The sequence below is a fragment of the Eptesicus fuscus genome, chromosome 2 (assembly GCF_027574615.1).
Source record: "Eptesicus fuscus isolate TK198812 chromosome 2, DD_ASM_mEF_20220401, whole genome shotgun sequence".
Lineage (NCBI taxonomy): Eukaryota > Metazoa > Chordata > Mammalia > Chiroptera > Vespertilionidae > Eptesicus > Eptesicus fuscus.
Window position 1 is genome coordinate 59,403,436 of NC_072474.1, and position 19,359 is coordinate 59,422,794.

Sequence of the window (19,359 nt, forward strand, 5' to 3'; positions counted from 1 at the left end):
TATTTTGTATTTTTATAGATCAATTAGTCTGTATTTTTTAGTAAGTATTTTGAGAACAACTTTAAAATTCTTAATAAGTTGCCAAGGCTTTAAAAAATGGCAAAAATTGCCAGTAGACATTTGGGGCCTATTTTATCAAATGTATTAAAGCCACTAAAAATAGAATGCTTTATGTTGTTTAACTTTTCAATTTTTGGATTAAGAAAACCCTTAGGCCATTTCAGATTTCAAAGCTATTATTTAAATTAATTAATTTATTTATTTATTTTTTAAGTTTTAAGTAAGAACTGAAGCAGTGTCAATATTATAAGAGTGGGCAATATTATTTAAAAAAATATATTTTTGATTTCAGAAAGGAAGAGAGAGGGAGAAATAGATAGAAACACCAATGAGAGAGAATCATTGATTGGCTACCTCCTGCATACCTCCTATTGGGGAGGGATCGAGTCCGCAACCCAGGCATGTGTTCTGACCAGGAATGGAACCGTGACCTCCTGGTTCATAGGTCGATGCTCAACCATGCTGGCTGGGCGACAGTATTCTTTTTGACATAAATATGGGTAGGACCAGTATTAGTTACATAAAATTGTGAAGTAATTGCAGTTTGCCCTCTCCAGTTTCTTTCACCTTTTCTTTTAGCATCAGCCCCATTTTCTCCTTTAATGCTTCCTGTGAGTAGCTTGCAGGTGGGGACCATGCTTATTCCGGGTTGACTTTCCATTGTTCAGGACCCTGCATAGAATCTGGAAGGTACTCAATTGGATCTAACTGATCCCCACTGCCTACTCGCCCTCACCAAAGTCATTATAATTTATTCCTTGATTATTCTATAGCTAATTTAACAAAATTATTAGTATAATGTATATGTTTCAATGAGTTTTCACTCCTAGGTAGATTTGAATTTTAAGTAGGGGAAACCTGAAAAAAGATTGGTTTAATCATAGGAATGAATTACTAATATTGGAATTTCAGGTATAAATGAGAGGAGTGCCCCTCAATCGTACTATATTAGCTTTCTTAAGAGAAAGTGAAAATAGAGTAAAAATAAAACATTCTCATCAAGACTTTAATCCAGCCCTGGCTCAGTTGGTTGGAGCATTGTCCTGTGGACCAAAAGGTCTCGGGTTCGATTCCCAGTCAGGCACATACCTAAGTTGCACATATGGGAGGCAACCAGTTGATTAAAAAAAAAAAAAGACTCTAGTCCAAAACTGTCACATCTGCATAAAGTACTAGTACTTCAAATGATCCCATTAGCACTTAAAATATATACTATTTCAGTTTAAACCGGGGGTAGTTTGAGAATAAAATCAGAATGCCACTTATGATGAAATGGCAAGACTCTAGCCCCTAAGAAATTGTTTGCTATTTTTATTGATTTGTTGATGAATTTTTAATTTACCCTTATTTACACATAATTAATTTCATCATCTTTGAAAATTTTATGTTCCATTTACACCAGTCATGTATATTTTAATAATTAACCAGCAAATAAATTCAAATGATCCTATTAGTCTATTGCTTATGAAACTGCCACTTAAACCAGATAGTAGAAAACTTAGGTTGTAATTCTGTATATCCTATGAACTCCTCAGAGTGTTTCTAGATTGCTTAAGGTTTGAAAGCAACAAAACTTCTCAAGAGACAAATGGATAAAAACGGGAAGACTTGCTCTGACGTTCAGAGTTGGAGATGGTGACAGCATTGTGAGTCTCATCGGAAACTTCCATGCTCTTCATACTATGTGATCTCTTTATGGAAGAATTTAACTGCAACACAGCCGGTGTTAGAAAGGCAATGCTTTTGAGTACCCTTCTTATGCTAGGGTAGCCAAAGAGAAAAATAAAATAAGGATGGCACTGAAGAGATATTCTAACTGTGCTGTTACTGATCTCAGCTCTTACTTTGATTTTGGTGTTCATGAGTCACACATGTCCGGAACACCCATTTTAAATAAATATTGAAACTGTATTGGTCTATACATAGTGCTGTTTACACAGTTGCATAATTACCAGGGGGGATGGGGGTTATGCCTTGAACAGTACAGCTTTTACTCTTTCTGTTGCCATTCAAAATCTTGATCATTTTTGTTTTGATATGTTGACCTGCAACACTGGGAGAAAGAGAGAGCTGCAGAAACACCCACTTTATGAATTATATAAAGCTCAAGAGCTCCACTAGCCTTTATTTAAACAATCATCCTACTGAAGGAAAAAAAAAAGGGCTTCTAGATACTAAATCCCTGCATTGAGCTCCATTAACAAATGTGTTTCTCTTTGTATCTGGTATAGGAGGTGCTTTGATCCCTCCTTGCTACGTATACATTTCAATCTCAGTAACTTGGTGGTATATTGTGGTTCACATCTTCTCTAACTATGTACTGTTTGTCAGATACAACAAATACTGTACTCAGTGCTAGACTTTGAATTTTCCTTTCTGATTTTGAGACAGTTCTGATATTGCTACAAAACGAACATGCAGTGCATTTTTTTCAACTCAATAAAGCTACTGCTTTCCTCTTCCAGGCTGAGTGAGTGTGTGTTGTGTGAGAGTGAATGCAGGTGTGTGTATGCGACACCATTTGTGTGTTTTGGTACACGAGCATTTGCATATGGCTTTTCCTACCTTGGGAAGCCACAAAACGAAACAGTGTAACCCTGTGATGAGAAAATAGACTTGACTACAAAATACCATCAACATGTGCAAACTGAGTTTTGGAATCTTTGATTTGGCATCTCCTGGAATATTATGTCATTTGCAAGTGAAGTGTTCACCAAAATAAAAACCCTTCCCCTTATTTTGCAGCTCTTTCTCTGCCCTCCCCTGTGTTGCAGGTTTGTAATGTCTGAGCACAATTCCTGGGTGAATTTCCTATTTGCCTCTGTGCGTGTTATTTGTGGCAGAGAACTGTGCCTGGTCAGCAGCTCTAGACCTGGAGCCCGCGGACACTATATGCTGGGCTTCAGTGGAAAGAGAGACCAGCTTAATTTTGTCCCAGGCGAAGGAGTCCAGCGGTTCCTAGCCTGGACTACTGGAAGGTTCCCACATCCTCTTTGCCCCATTAGTTGAGATGACTTGCAGTAGGAAATGTCCAGTGAGTGTTAAGAACTTATTGAAAGATGTCTTAGTTTTATAGTTTTGTTGTTAGGGCAAAAAGTGAGAATTTTTACTTCTATATTAAATGTTAAATAAAGTAAATGTTGATTTAATATTTATATTCTTAGATGCTTAGCAAACCAGAGTCAGCAGTTAGTTTTGAAAACTTTCCCTTAAATCCTTGGATTTTGGAACTGTGAAGTTGGGTTGGTGAAAACATAAGCTCTTTGAAATTCCCAGGTGGCAGAGCCATGAATTATAATCCTGAACAGCTAAACTTGAAATTGCCATTTATGAAATTTTAATTATTTTGATGCAGCCAATTAAAAGGCGCTTTTTAAAAAGCTGCTGCTGATAGTTTAAACCAGGGGTCCTCAAACTTTTTAAACAGGGGGCCAGTTCACTGTCCCTCAGACCGTTGGAGGGCCGGACTATAGTTTAAAAAAAACTATAAACAAATTCCTATGCACACTGCACATATCTTATTTTAAAGTAAAAAAACAAAATGGCAAAACACCTGCATGTGGCCCGCGGGCCGTAGTTTGAGGACGCCTGGTTTAAACAAAGGAGAGGTATACTAATCTCCCTGGACAGGTAGCATCTGAGTAAAAAAAAACAAAACACCTCTGCTGTTCTCTTGCCAGGCTCTTCCAATAATTTGAAAATATTACAGTGATTAAACTCTCATGATTCTATTTTCTAGTGTTTTGGAAAACTCTAATTAACATTTGTAATACAAACATCACTGGTTTTATGTCATACAGTGACGAATACAATTTAGCATTGCCAAGATATTGTTGCTTTGACACAACAGTTCCAAAATCAACAGACACATGGGAAGATAGTAGAACTATAAATGCTATTTTTCAGTTAATTCAGCATGGATATAAAAGGTTAAAGTAGGCTTTATTCATCTTTTTCCATTTTACTTTTCTGATTAAAGCAGGCATTTTAATATACTGATTGGAATATATATCTTTCCAAAATGCATCACTGGTGAAAATTTTAAAATTGTCTCTTTAAAAAAAATTGTCAAGATTGAGCTTCAATTAGTGAAATCAGTAGCACTTCATTTTTCCTAAATCTACCTTTGAAGTAAAAATCATCTTTGGATTATCACCTGAATATTTTATGTAGGTGCTCTAAAGAATTAACCACATTACAAAAGACAATACCTGCTTTAAATGTTTTTATTTTATTTCATTTCTTCCAGTTTGTTTTACTTTTTAGCCCATAATGTCACAGTATTCTCTCTTTGGCAAGGCTCAATGCACCTTAAATTTTTTTTTTTTTTTAACAAGTGGTAATAAACTGAGGGTAGACACTGTTAGAAAAAAGTCAAAGGAAGATGAAAAAAATGCAGTTAGGTTGGGATGGAGGAAATAGTGGTGACCTCAAGCCGTGTAACATTAGATTTCGTTATTGGTCACAGAAAATTAATATTCTTGGAATGCTCTGCGCTCAGGGCATAACCACGGGAGGAGCCCTTGGCAGTGCTGTCCTGCATTTGGACAAAGACGGATTGTGTTAGATCCTTCTGGATTGTTAACTACACCCAGCTTATGGGAAACCAGAATGAATTTCATCCTTCCCCTCAATTTTCTCCTAATAAAATGATGGCCATAGCTTTGTTTCATGGCTGGTACCACAAAGATAAACAGAAAAGGCTATGTCTTCAACCATTTTAGGATTTTTTTTTTTTTTTTTTGCTAAACAATTGTAAAATTGAAATAGTTGTAGAAGGTAAGAATATAAAATATAGCTCTTGGAGAGCAAATGATATGCCCTTGGCATATTTTGCTTAGCCTGTTAACTGATATTACTTCCACAGGATAGGAGTAAGAAATGAAAGAGAAAACCTCTGAGTCCATAGATTATAGAAAAGTCGGCTTGCCTGAATGGGCTCAATAGACCTAAGCCATCCTAACTTATTAGCCAATCTAATTAAATTGTAATGCTTTTAATTCTGACACCTGATGTACACACAAAGGTGTCATAATATTATTGTAAGTTCATCTCAGCTCTACTTGTTATAAGTAGAGGCCATCTGGGGACAGTGGTGCATTATTTCCCAATCAGGACAGCCACTTGTTCTGTTTGCATGGAGCCTTGTCACTGAATCAAATACTCCTTTCTCTGCATGCTCTTACTTACATAGTTCATTTGCGTTTCACTTGCATAGCCCTAGTTAAATTAAAGTGATACCTTTCAGCATTAGTTTAACATGCCTGTGTTTTATTTTGTAATGAAAATTTCATACCGGATCATTTGACTGTCAATAACTTGCACTCTTTTTCATAATGTTTACAGCAACCGTTATGACCTCTGGGACTACTGCAACAGTAGCCCTGTTGAGAGACGGTATTGAACTGGTTGTAGCCAGTGTTGGGGATAGCCGGGCTATTCTGTGTAGAAAAGGAAAATCCATCAAGCTGACCATTGACCATACTCCGGAAAGAAAAGATGAAAAAGAAAGGTACCACCTCCAACTGATGAGGATGCTTTTTATGTCTACTTCCTAGATACCAAACCTTGCATTTTAAACTGACTTCATGCTTAAACTTAACCGTGCCTTGTTTTCTGGTCTTAACTTTTTCTTGGTCAGGATCAAGAAATGTGGCGGTTTTGTAGCGTGGAATAGTTTGGGACAGCCTCATGTGAATGGCAGACTTGCGATGACGAGGAGTCTCGGAGATTTGGATCTTAAAAGCAGTGGTGTGATAGCAGAGCCAGAAACAAAGAGGATTAAGGTAAGAACGGGCGTGCAAACACTTGCTGCACATGCAAGGGATGGAAGCAGGTGTCTCCAGCTACAAGCTTTCTCGGAAGCCTTAAGTGAAGCCAGTAACTCTTAAAAGGGGGTAGTTGCCGAAACCGGTTTGGCTCAGTGGATAGAGCATCAGCCTGCGGACTGAGAGGTCCCAGGTTCGATTCCGGTCAAGGGCATGTACCTTGGTTGCGGGCACATCCCCAGTGGGGGGTGTGCAGGAGGCGGCTGATCGATATTTCTCTCTCTCATCGGTGTTTCTGGTTCTCTATCTCTCTCCCTTCCTCTCTGTAAAAAATCAATAAAATATATTTAAAAAAAAAAAAAAAAGGAGTAGTTAAGGGAAGGATAGGGAAACTTTTCAGAGAACATAAGGTACCACCTTCCAGGCCACTGCATGATGGTGTGTTTGGTTTCGGTTTCACCCCACTGTGGAATTATCGCAGATTGTGGCACCCCTGCTCTTCCTCACCGGCACCCGATTGGTCATTTAGCATCACCGCCACTTGGAAGCTAACCTGACTTTCCTTTTCCACCACGCTGAAGAATCGCTTTACCTCGATTTCTGTGACATCCTTTGCTACTAATTAACGTCCACATTACCCGACACGTCCCAACACTTCCTTCTCTGCAACCCCGGTCGCACGCTAGTACCTGGCACAGTGTAGCGGAGGCTGCCAATAATGGTAGCGAACGTTCGTTAATGAGCAGAATGATTTCATGCATTATAGATAGCCCACTTATACTGATTTTCTCTGACAAATACTTCTATAGTGTTTGCTATATGCCAGGCTCTGTTCAAAATAGCTACTACCGCCCCATTTTATAGAGAAAACAAATCTAGAGCATATGGAGCCCAGCTGACCTCTGCTTGCTCAGCAGAAAAATAGAGGCAGCTTTCAAACTCGGAAGCCTGGCTCCAGAGACGGTGCTTTCCACCACTACAGCTTGCAGCTCCTGGCACCCCGCCAGCTGGCTGCTTCCTTTGTGGTGTTACTAAGTAAATGTTAGGTTTGTCCTTGGTGGTTGATGCTAAATGTTGCTACTTTTGCCCTAAATACAAGCCTTCCATTTTCACTCTGTTTGCCTACAAGCTGTAAACACAGATGACCACTCAGCAAACAAAGCTTCTAATCATGATCATTCCAAGGCCAAGTGTAGTTTATAATCCTATGAATTTGGTTTTATTGCAGCTACATCATGCCCATGACAGCTTCTTGGTCCTCACTACGGATGGAATTAACTTCATGGTGAATAGTCAAGAGATTTGTGACTTTGTCAATCAGTGCCATGATCCCACTGAAGCGGCCCAGGCAGTGACTGAACAGGTGATACAGCTGAGCTTCTGCTAGAAAAGTCCCCCTGGGGAGGGGCGGGAGGGGGCGGGAGAGAAGGACAAACCCAGGTGCAGGTTTTGGTACAGCCTGGAGGGGCCACCACAGATTGATTTCTTTGAATCTTGTGTTTCAGCTCCAGTGTACAGTGAATTTTACACTTGACTCTGTAATATTTCCAATAACATGTTTACGCCCTAGCCCTTTGGCTCAGTGGTGGAGTGTTGGCCTGTGGACTGAAGGGTCCCGGGTTGGATTCCAGTCAAGGGCACGTGCCCGGGTTGTGGGCTCGATCCTTAGTAGGGAGTGTGCAGGAGGCAGCTGATCAATGATTCTCTCTCATCATTGATGTTTCTATCTCTTTCTTCCTCTTCCTTCTTCTCTGAAATCAATAAAAATATATTTAAAAGAAATACAAACACAAATAACATTTTTTACAATTCTCCCAAATAGTTAAGTAAAATTAATGTGCCAAGAAAATGTGCTATGTTTATTTTTGGCTTTGTACACATCTTGAAAGAATAGTAAAAGCACATAGTAAATTATAATCCTATATAATAAAGAGGCAATATGCAAATTAACCCTCACGCCCTCATAAGATGGCTGCCTATGACCAGGCTGGCAAGGGGGTTAGGCTGCGTTGGACAACCAGGCCAGCAGGGGGGGAGGGCGGCTCTGAGGGGCAACCAGGCTGGCCAGGGGGTCAGTTAAGGGTGACCAGGCTGGCAGAGGGGGGCAGTTGGGGGAGATTAGGCTGGCGGGGGGGGGGGGCAGTGATGGGCGACTAGGCCGGCAGGGGAGGGCAGTTAGGGGAGACCAGGCTGGCAGAGGGGGACAGTTGGGGGTGACCAGGCTGGCAGGGGGGGCAGTTAGGGGTGACCAGGCCGGCAGAGGGGGGCAGTTGGGGCAACCAGGACAGCAGGGGGCAGTATGGGGTGACCAGGCCAGTGCGGGGGGGGGTGGGGGCAGTTAGAAGCGACCAGGCCAGCATGGAGGGGGCAGTTGGGGGCAACCTGGTCAGCAGCGGGGGGCAGTTAGGGGCGACCAGGCCAGCAGGCAGGTGAGCGATTAGGAGCCAGCCTGGTTCAGGATTATGAGAGGGATGTCCGACTGCCAATTTAGGCCCAATTCTCCAAGGGGTCCTGGATTGGAGAGGGTGCAGGCTGAGCTGAGGGGACCCCCCCACCCCCCAGTGCATGATTTTCGTGCACTGGCCTCTAGTAGTAAATACTAATATTGCTTACTATGTGTCAGATACTCTTCTGTTGATATGTGTTTAACTCATTAATTATCACAATGACCCTGTAAGGTTGGAACTAGCATTATCTCTTTCTAATGGATGAGGGAAACTGAGGCACAGAGGTTAAATTGATTTAGTCAAGGTCACAAAACAATTAAGCTGCAGAATATTTGTTGTCTGTTGGGCTTCAAACTATAGACCAGTGGTTCTCAACCTTTCTAATGCCGTGACCCTTTAATAGAGTTCCTCATGTTGTGGTGACCCCCAACCATAAAATTATTTTTGTTGCTACTTCATAACTGTAATTTTGCTACTGTTAATGAATCATAATGTAAATATCTGTGTTTTCTGATGGTCTTAGGCTCTACAGCAGCGGTTTTCAACCTGTGGGACACGACCCACAGGTTGAGAACCGCTAGCAGGGTTGCCTAAGACCATCAGAAAACACAGATATTTACATTATGATTCATTAACAGTAGCAAAATTACAGTTATGAAGTAGCAACGAAAATAATTTTGTGGTTGGGGTCACCACAACATGAGGAACTGTATTAAACTTTTGCACTCGGATGTTGAGTGTGACTCGACACTGTTAGCATTAGAATAAAGGAATCGAGAAAAAAGCAAGCGAGTGCAAAGGGTTAAAGGGTTGTGGCATTAGAAAGGTTGAGAATCACTGCTATAGACGAAGCAATTTGCATAGACTAAGCAATTTGGACAGCCAGTTTCCCAAGTCTAATCCCTTGACCATTAAATTAGACTCTCCAAGTAATTACCCAATACAGGAACACTATAGCATGCCAACTTCTGGTTTCTGAGGATGGGTGTGAAAAAAACAAATACAAAAAGGTTGTGTTGTATGTCACTGTGTTGGTCAGAGCTAAAATTTGGAAGCTGGATAATATCAGTAGAGAAAACAAAAAATTTCCACGTGTTGTGTCATACTCTTTTTGGATAGCTTTTTAAGTTAGAGCCATCACCCATCATTAGAGGCACAGTTTAATTCAACAGCTATTTTGGCATTTCCTGATTTTTTACATTTTCAAGTCTGGAGTCAAATTTGGTCCAAACCTTTTTTTTAGAGTTTAAAGTGAAAGCGAGTTCATTAGTGAAGCGATGGGACAGAGAGAGCAGCATGGCGCACATTTTAAGTATTAATATTTGTAATTAAGACAATAAGACATTACTTAAAAAGCATTATTTGCTCAAAAATAAATGGGTAAGCATGAATTATTCACTTGCTTACTATGTGTGATCATGAAATTAAGAAAGCGGGCCCAGTTTCATTGATGATCACTTCTTTCCTAATTTTCAACTTCCTATCTTGATATAATGTGTCCTAATTCATGAGGACAATGCTATTTACAATGACTGCACGGCATTCCACTGTATTTGTGTACCACAAGTCCTTTAACAATTCCCCTAATCAGCAAATTTAGTTTATATTCACTTTCCCCCATTGTAGGGGGGACACTATAATAACACTATAATAAACTTCTTATGTCTATTTGTGCATATCTATTTTCTTCAGGTATTGTATTCTTAGGTTAAAGTCTTATAAGAAAAATTGCTAGGTAAAGAATGCACAATATTCTAAAGCTTTTAATCTTTACCAATTGCCCTTCAGAGATATTCCAATTTACACTTTTCTAGTATGTTTTATAGCTTGTATTTCTCATCTGTGTACAGCTTGCTTTTTCTATTATCTTATACTAGAGGCCCGATGCACGAAATCTGTGCAAGAGCAAGCCTTCCTTCCCCCTGCTGCCAGCACCGGCTTCCCTCTGGCACCCGGGACCCTGGGCTTCCCTCGCAGCCCCGGTCTAATTAGCATATTACACTTTTATTATTATAGATGTATGCTTGCCTTTTTCATGATTATTGTAAGAACTTGCTATATATTAATTATAGTAGTACTTTGATAGTGCATTTTTTTCCTGTCTTTCAATTTGTTTGTAAAACTTTTTTACTTTCTGAAGCTTTTTCATCAGATATTTTGATCAACCCTTTCCTTCACAGTTCCAGCCTGAGGCTGTGAGGTCTTTTGAAATACATTTGCTGTTAAATAATCCCAAGTACTTCTTACCATGCTGACTATCTCATTTGCCATTTGAATTCATTCCTGAAATTGATTTATAGTTCTCCTACTCTATGAAATTTAGTTTATGCCACTTTTTCATTTTGTAGGGGTCATAAACTTTCTTGTAGTTATAACTTTATACATGTCCACTTCCTTAGGTTATTATTTCTTTAGGCTAAATTCCTGGAAGCAGAATTGCTAGGTAAGGACTAACACCTTGTGAATCTATACCTTGTATTAGTTCCTATGCTAAATACTTGACAGATATTTTCTTCTTCAGTAGCTGCATATCTTATACCTTAGTCCACTGGTGTTTCTGTTGCCAAAATTGCTGCAGTGGAATATAGTCAATATGGTTGTTTTGGGTCATCTGTTATTCTATGTGCAATCTAATAAACTGGGCATTGACACCCGGTGAAAGAATCACAAACACTGTGACATAATCGGGTTAGTAACTGTGTTAAATCAGTTGACTTGCCAGAGGAAGAAGTACAGACTCTGATTTCCAGTGTTTTTCTCTTCCTTCCTGTCAAACCCTGCAGGCAATGCTGTATGGTGCCGAAGACAACAGTACTATCATCGTGGTGCCGTTTGGTGCTTGGGGGAAATACAAGAACTCCGAAATCAACTTCTCCTTCAGCCGAGGCTTTGCCTCCAGTGGACGATGGGCCTGAGTGCTGGCTGGGACTTTCAGTTTCTGTGCAACAGTTTTTCACTAAGTACATAAAGAAGCTGATTAGATAAAAACGCCCACTGTACCAGAGTAACCCTGTGACTCCCTAGATCAGTACACAAGCTTGTGTAAACTTAGTAACCATTTACAGAACCATCAACCATGTCAGGAACAGCCGTCATATTTATGTTCAACTGTACATACTCGATATAAACATATGTGTAATTCAGTTACTGTGAGTCTCTAAGCTGAGTGAGCACATGAAAAGTGGTTTGATATACTTGCTGAGTGTTAAATTTCTAATTTTAAAAACTCTTAGGCAGCTATGAGTTTCTTTTGATCACTTTTGTTTATCCATTTGAACAGGTTCTCGTCTTCAAATTCTTTAATAGTAGTCAGTATTTTTCACAATTCCTCAATGTATTGTCAGCAGATGTTTTAATTTTTAATAACTGTACCAAGGAATTAGTGTGAAAACTGAGTTCTCTGTTACTATATTTTGTATTCTGGACCACTTAACTGGTCAATGTAACAATGTGAAAGAAATTAATTCAGATAATATGACATGCTAAATTATATACATATTTCTAAACAGTGCACTTATATTTTTCAACTGTCACAAGGTTATCCTTATCCCCCAATTCATTCCTATTTTGTAGCTAAGAATACTATAGAGATATGACTATTCTTTCATATCAGAACAGAATGCACAGGCTGAGTCCTCTGGTCAAAGATATTTGAAGTTAAATACCAATGGTATCAAGTATCTTGTATAAAGTTTCATTTGTTGTCTCTAACTCTTTTTGTATATAGTATGTTTATGTCACTTTTTGTATAGACTAAGCAATTTGAATAATTTGTCAGTAATAATACCATATTGACTGATACTGCTATATATATATGTGTGTGTGCGTGTGTGTGTGCGTGTATGTATATACATAGCTTTTTGCTTATTTCTAAGACTCATAAGAAATGATAAATCTAAAACATTAAAGCATTCTATATTTCAGCTTGCTTTGTAATACCTATATATATAAAAGCCTAAGCGACTATTATAACCTAATGACTGGAACGACCGGAATGACTGGTTGACCAGTTGCTGTGACACCCACTGACCACCAGGGGGCAGACACTCAACACAGGAGAGGCCCCCTGGTGGTCAATGCGCTCCCACAGCCAACCTCCCATGGCCCATTACCCCATCTGGCTGGCCAATCTCCTGTGGTCCTTCCCCCCTGACAGCCAGCACCCTGATAGGCTCCGATATGGGGGCCAGCTGGCCACCCTCCCAGGTTCCCTCCCCCTGGAAGGCCGGCCCCCCGATAGGCCTCAATCGCCGGCCAGGCCAAGGAACCCTACCTGTGCACGAATTTGTGCACCGGGCCTCTAGTAGGAGTATAAAACTATACTTCCTTATATTTGCATGTAAGTTTGCTGTTAAAATGTGAATCTCTAAATGTGTGTTTTATATCTGCAGTTTATTTCTGTAGACAGTGTAAATTTGTTATATGTATGAGTGTATATACATATGTATATTTTGCAGTGACATAAAATTTAAAGGGAACAATCCTGTGTAGCTCTTTCAACAGCTTTAAATTATTGATGTTTATATCTAGGGACTCTTGACAAACTGAGGGCAGTTTTAATAGTGGAGAATCAATGGTTATTAGCAGGTGAGGTGACATTAAAAATGGCTGTAGGAGATATTTCATGGTGGGTGATTATGTGGAAAACCAGGGACAGAACCAGTATGTTGAAGCTATGTTGTTACATGGTAATTTGCCTATAAAATAGGATGTAGGAAAATACTGGGTGCTAAGAATGACATGGAGTTTTGCTGTAGAAACAAAAGAAAAACCAAAAAGATAAATTTGGTGTAGTATATATCTTCAACACTCAGTTTTTGGGGTTGACCTTTTTTCTTTCTTTAAGTTTTATCTGAAGGCTTAGTAGAAGGAAGAAGGCCCAACATATATTGTTCACATTCTCTCACCTTTTTGGAAATGGAAGAAAATAAATCTTGAGTTTTCCAGCTTATGTTAATTAGGAGTTGTCCTTTTCGGGGGGGCGGGGGGAAGAAAACAAATAGTAAAGAAGTATCTCAATTTTTTTTTCAAAGGAAGTTTGGTGAAAGAAAGAAAAATATCACAGGAAAGGATATAGTCTCCTATTTGTTGTCTGAGAAGTGAGGACTCCAAGGTAGATGAGGGGAGCTGGAAAACTTTCTTGTTCTTTTTGAGTCGGATCCATGGAACATAAATATGGAACCTACATTTCGGAATATGGAGCATTTCCAAACTAACAAGGAAATAAAAACTCTAAAGCACAAAATGATAGTTAGAGATGTAAGTTTCATTTTTGTTTTGAATTCTTCACATTACCATTTTTCTTTTACTTTAAAAACTGAAGGTGGGAGTGATGTTAGCAAGTTCAAAGGTCTGAGTCACCAGTGCATTGAGGTGGATTCCAGGTTTGACAAAGAGAAATTTGTAGGGTTGTTCAGGCTGTGCTCTGCTTCACCTCAAAAGCTTGTAAAAATCCAAACCGGTTAACTTGGACTAAGGCATGAAATATACTGTGTTTGTTTTTCAAGCCACAGTGTTGAAGGACAATTTGCAGATTATTATAATTCATAAAAGATAAGCATACATGGATTGGTCTACTATTGGGAATTGTGCAAATGGAAGTAAATAAAAGGACTTCTATAGTTTTTTTTTTTTTTTTGTTATAACTAAATTTGCCATGTGGCTATTACCACGTGGGTTTAGGTATGGTGTAAATTATATTAATGTAATTAAGCTTAAATAATTTGTATTTAAGTTTGCCTTTCATTTATATGTAGTATATAAATCATCTTTCTAAAATGTGATGCCAAACTTTATTTGCCAACATTTATTTGGCAAAATTATCTTGAAATTGTGATTTTTCACAAGTTAAGTACCTTACACATTCAAAGTAAATGCTGTCCTGCTTTCCATCAGCTGTTTGTTTGTTACAGATCTTTCTATTTAAGTACTTCAGAGTCAGATGCATTTTTTTTTTCTGAAAAAAAAAAAAGTTTTGGAGGGATCAGTTTTGAATCTCTGTACTCTATGATATGAACTTTTCTTGAGTTCCAACCTTTAAAAAAATTACTTACTTTGAAGAATTACTAGCACATAATCCAAATAGAAATTATTTTTTCAAAGAGGAGTTCGATTTATCTTTTTTTTTTTTTTTTTTAGAATCTCGGCAGGGAATGAGTAGACCTATGCTAAGTCTTAAATATCAGCCAGGACATTTAGTTTCCTTTCTAAGAATGGACAAAGATTTTATTTCATGGTCATATGACAGTAAGAAAATGCTTCAAGGCAGGGTGGGGGAAGGAATGGTTAAAGTTTAGCAACAAACAATTCAACATGTATTTTCCTTTAGCACTTCAATTGTTCACATACCCACGTCTGAAAAGTGACGTACATTTTTGGTTGGGTTACAGTTTATTGTTAGATTCACTTATCTGGATGATTTAATCAGAAATAAAAGGCCGGATTGTGATGACCTGCCTGATGCGTTTGGCGTCTGGAAGAATAGTTGACTCTCTGGCAGCTCCCATTGGTTATTAGATGGTGGAAACGGTTCATTGATGGTCATATCGAGTGTTCTGGGCTGTGAAGTCATGGAGTTCTTCCACCTCCAAGAATGACTCATCTACCACTGGCTTCCAGTACATAATATAGCAGCTTGGTGTGTCCAAAATTAACTTAATTTCTGCCGAATTGCTCTGGTGCACATTTGTTTTATAATTTACCAAAGTACTACTTGGGTGTATAGCCTTTCCTATAGTGAGCTGATGTAATTGTTGCTTTGAGCATTGTTTTAAATGTACCTGTTGAGTAACTGAACAGACATAAATCACGTATCTCAGTGCAAGACACCATTTTAATAAAATACATGCATTAAACACTTTAAAATTCAACTGTGTTTATTTGGCATCCAGACTTACCAACATTTATTATGTGAACCTGTGAACACTAATAGAGTCGATGAATGTTTGCAAATTTCTTTTAGTAGCCAAATTCTGGCTGTTTGCAAAATTAATGTGAAGAATCTTTGGGAAAAAAAAGTATATTATCTATTCAAATCTCTTTTATTTAATCTAAAACAAAATTTGTCTTTTTCGTTTTCTTCTTCCAAAATATTTGTTGGCATATCAGAGGAAAATGGTCATGATGATTTCTACCTTATTTTGCCTGTGGTATATTTCATTGCAGCATCTCCATATATTAAAATTTTGAAACATCCCTGGCTGGTGTGGCTCAGTTTGGCATCATCCCATGCACCAGGGGGTTGCTGGTTTGATTCCTGGTCAAGGGAACATGCCTGGGTTTTAGGCTTGATCCCTGGTCGGGGGTATGCAGGAGGCAGCTGATTGATCAATGTTGTACTCTCACACCAATCTTTCTCTCTCCCTCTCTGAATATCAATAAACTGTTCTTTAAAAAAAAAAAAAGGTTAAAAATTGGAAACAGGTGTTTGGCAGTGATACTGCAGAACTTGGCATTATGCTTTTACCATAAGCCATTTTTAATGTCCTGTCTGACTGAATAAAATGTAGTGATTGCAGTGCATGGGTAAAGGGTCTCTTCTAGAATGTGTCCCAGGAAGGTAACTTGGCAAACTCCATGGCAGCAGTGACTGTCTGTTTTTTCAGACTCCGTACTTACTACTTTATCTGGTTAGCAATGAGGAGAAAATGCTTGCTGAGTCATTAATCATTAATGCTTGTTGAATGAGCAGGTTAATGCATTGAATTATACTTTCATTAATTTTCTTAGTGGAGAAATGGATATTAGATCTAAAATATGAAGCTAAGTGTAGCGGTTAATGGTGAAGGTATGATCTCACCTCTTTTTGTGCTTCCTTAGATAATCAGGCCTTTGCAAAATGTAAGTTCATATAAATACGGTTCAGAATCTCTTTCTGAACAAAACCTAAGAGAGCAGTGCTACACGAGTGACTCGAATCTTGCTTCTTTAGAAGATGTGGAAGGGAAAATGAGTGTCAAGGGTCTCAGGCTATGCTCTTTTGCATATATTAGCTCACTTTTCACAACAGGGAAGGTTTTTGTTTGTGTGTATTTTGTGTGTTCCTCACTGCCTTTGATCAGATTTTTCTTAAAAATTAGCTGTCCAAAGTGATTTGACCTTTATGGAATAAGCACATTTAAGTTTATGCCACAGGTTTCTTCTCTTCTGTGGTGGGTTTCCTTTCTGCAGGCTTCTCAGCTGCTGGTTTCTTGGTAGCTGCAGCCACTTTTCCCACCAAAGGCTTCTGCTTCGTGAGGCCAACAGCCTTCTTTCCTTTCGTCCCTACCACAGGCTTCTTGCCTGGAAACCCCTTCTCATCTGCTTTGGCTTCTAGCGCTGCTGCTGCTTTATCCAGCCCGAGCTGTGGTTCTTGGCCTGGAGAAGAATGGGGTTCCGGTGCATGGTCATTGCATAGGGGTTTAACTTCAACATGATTTGTGGGGAAGCACGGGACTTGGTTGGAAAGTCTGTAAGGAGGATTCTTCGAAATGTTGGAAGTCTGTAGGGCAGTGGTCTTAGGCTCTACAGGAGGAGTGGTCTTAGGCGAACCGCTAGCAGGGTCGCCTAAGACCATCAGAAAACACAGATATTTGCATTATGATTCATTAACAGTAGCAAAATTACAGTTTTGAAGTAGCAACGAAAATAATCTTATGGTTGGGGGTCACCACAACATGTGGAACTGTATAAAAGGGTCGCGGCATTAGAAAGGTTGAGGACCACTGCTCTAGGGGATTCTTGCCGAAGGCAGCAGACTTTTCCAAACAAGTCTGAGCTCCCGGATGTTTTACTGGAATCTTTATGTTTAGACTTCAAAATGTCCTTGTTTTAAAAATACTACAGATACATGTGTTTTCTCAAGGATACTTACCCTGCTGGTAGTATCTAGAGGTTAATTTTGGTTCACACTGTTGCTACAATAAAAGCCTAAGGAGGTAGGCGAACAGGGCTGTCTGGTTCCTTTAGCCAGGCAGTCCCTTAGCCCTCTCTTTCATAGAAACGTGTGTCAGAGTAATCCATTCATCCGTCGCTCAGGGTCTGCTGGTCAGCCCCGGCAATGATTCTTCGGTTTTCCAGTGGATTCTTCTTCAGGACTCTTTGATGAACCTACTTGTGTGGTGCTTGGTGGGCTCTTTGGGTCTCTGGGCTTTTCAAGATTCTGCTCAGGTCTGTATTGGGCATCTTGTGCATGGGAAGGTGGTAGTTACTCTTGAGGGAGGCAGCTTTACTCCAGGTGTCATAAGTAAAGCACCTTCAATTCAAATGCAGACTCAGCCCACATATCCACCAGGAGCAAGTTTCAAATGTTCAGTTTGCTTAACATTAAGCAGAGTAATTCCAGGGATGTTTCTGAAGGCTTTGATGATACCATTGTCTTCCTTATAGATGATGCAAAGTCCCCTGCACTGGATACAATGGTTTCTCATGTTGCCCTTGCCAACTCTCATTCAGAGACCTTTTTTATATCATTTCAGGCCGTTACCTTCTTTTTAAAAAATTTTTACTTATTGATTTGATAGAGAGAGAGAGAGACATCAATGTGTTGTTTATACATTCATTGGTTGATTCTTATATGTGCTCTGACCAAAGTTCAAACCCACAACCTTGGCATATCTAGGATGATGCTCTAACCAACTGAACTCTCAGGCCTTAAGTTTCTTAAGAAGCAAAACTATATCCTTCATTTTCTTGTAGCCTTCAACTTTATCTTCAACCACCAAAGGAAATTCAGGAATTTCCTCAATATGATGACCTTTAGCCATGACCAGCGCTGGGAAGGCTGAGGCAGCCGGAGTAGAACAGATGGCATATTGCTTCTGTGTTGTGTTCACTCTGCGGTGCCAGTGGCGCCAGGTTTTGTCTGGTGCAAACATGTGGCCCCTACGACACATATTTCCAAAGCACCTTGGCCAGAATGATGTGTCCCACCACCTTGAACTCTAGGAATTCGAGCCACAGCTCTGCCAGTGCCCCAAGACTCAGCACTGGTTTGATGACCTGCCACTTCACTGACAGACTACGGTTATCTATTGTTTTTGTGCAAGTTGGTGTGAACAAAGTTCCCAATATCTGGCTGAATGGGAGCCTTGAACACTGCAGGCAAAGTGACATTTTTGCCAGATGATTCCCCCTTTCTGGAGCACACTGATGTCAGTGGATGAGCAGATGCCATAGTGTGGAGAGAAGGCCACAGTCCCCTCAGCCCGGTGGCTTCCACGGGAAAAGCCAGGGAAACCTTTTTATCATTTGTATCCTTGAGGAAATGGGGTCTTGGAGCAGCTAATAAAAAGCAAGAGCCAATCCAGACCCCTTTGACGTCAGTCTGTGTTCCTTCTACTCTACCACACCTCCTTTATATATTAGCAAAAGGAAAACCAACTCACTGCTGTCAAACACCCACAGCTTCCATCTGCCAAAGGATCTCTGGAGGACATACAAAGGTTATACAGTCATGATTCAGAAACCCTAACTTGCTGGGTGGATGAACATATTAGAGGTAGCAACTGAGTGTACGTCACCTAAATAAACTAGGATAGAGAACTAAATTATGTGCAAGCCAAATGAATATAACTCGGGAGCAAGTGTGAACGAATGGATGCAGAATGACTGCTTTAAATAGCACAGGACTTAGATGGAATCCCAGTAAGTCAGTCTATCAATGATAAGCATTTATTAAGAACCTACTGTATATGTCTGTGATGACACCGGGTGGGTCTTGCAGGGCTTGGGGAAGGGAGTGGTAGATTATCTCCCTAGAAGAGCTTTGTCCAGGGGCAGGAAAGTGAGTTACACCAGGAGATAGCAGTGTTCACCTGGAGAGGTGAAGCAAAGATGTTTGCAGGCATCCAACGTAACCAGGGAAGTCACAGCCTTTGGTCACATGTCAAGCATAGGTTCTTTCAAGGACCAGGAGACTTAAGTCACGTCTTAGGAGGCAGGTGGCCAAAGGCAGGACTAGTTACATATTTTTATGCAAAACAAAAGTGCCAAACTCTTATTCAAAAATTACGGGGACCTATCAGGTGGCAAGGCTGAGATTTTGGCAAGGGCCCCAGGCAGCTTAGAAAGTGCAATAGAGCTCCCGAAGCTTACCACCTAACTGG

General features: G+C 39.8%; 1 protein-coding gene and 1 pseudogene across 3 annotated transcripts in view; one reads left to right on the forward strand and one right to left on the reverse strand.

The window, feature by feature from the left end:
* Window positions 1-19,359, forward strand: part of PPM1K (protein phosphatase, Mg2+/Mn2+ dependent 1K) — a 41,222-nt gene that overhangs the window by 12,266 nt on the left and 9,597 nt on the right. For 2 of the 3 annotated variants that reach the window (XM_028148264.2, XM_028148266.2), the window contains exons 4-7: window positions 5,407-5,572; window positions 5,702-5,846; window positions 7,057-7,191; window positions 11,059-15,470. In XM_028148264.2, the coding sequence (XP_028004065.2) occupies window positions 5,407-5,572; window positions 5,702-5,846; window positions 7,057-7,191; window positions 11,059-11,190 (578 nt within the window). In that variant the 3' untranslated portion in view covers window positions 11,191-15,470. Of the gene's footprint in view, window positions 1-5,406; window positions 5,573-5,701; window positions 5,847-7,056; window positions 7,192-11,058; window positions 15,471-19,359 lie in introns of those variants that run through there. The other variant, XM_054727520.1, reaches the window with a different exon arrangement.
* Window positions 16,398-18,461, reverse strand: LOC103287976 (60S ribosomal protein L4-like; annotated as a pseudogene).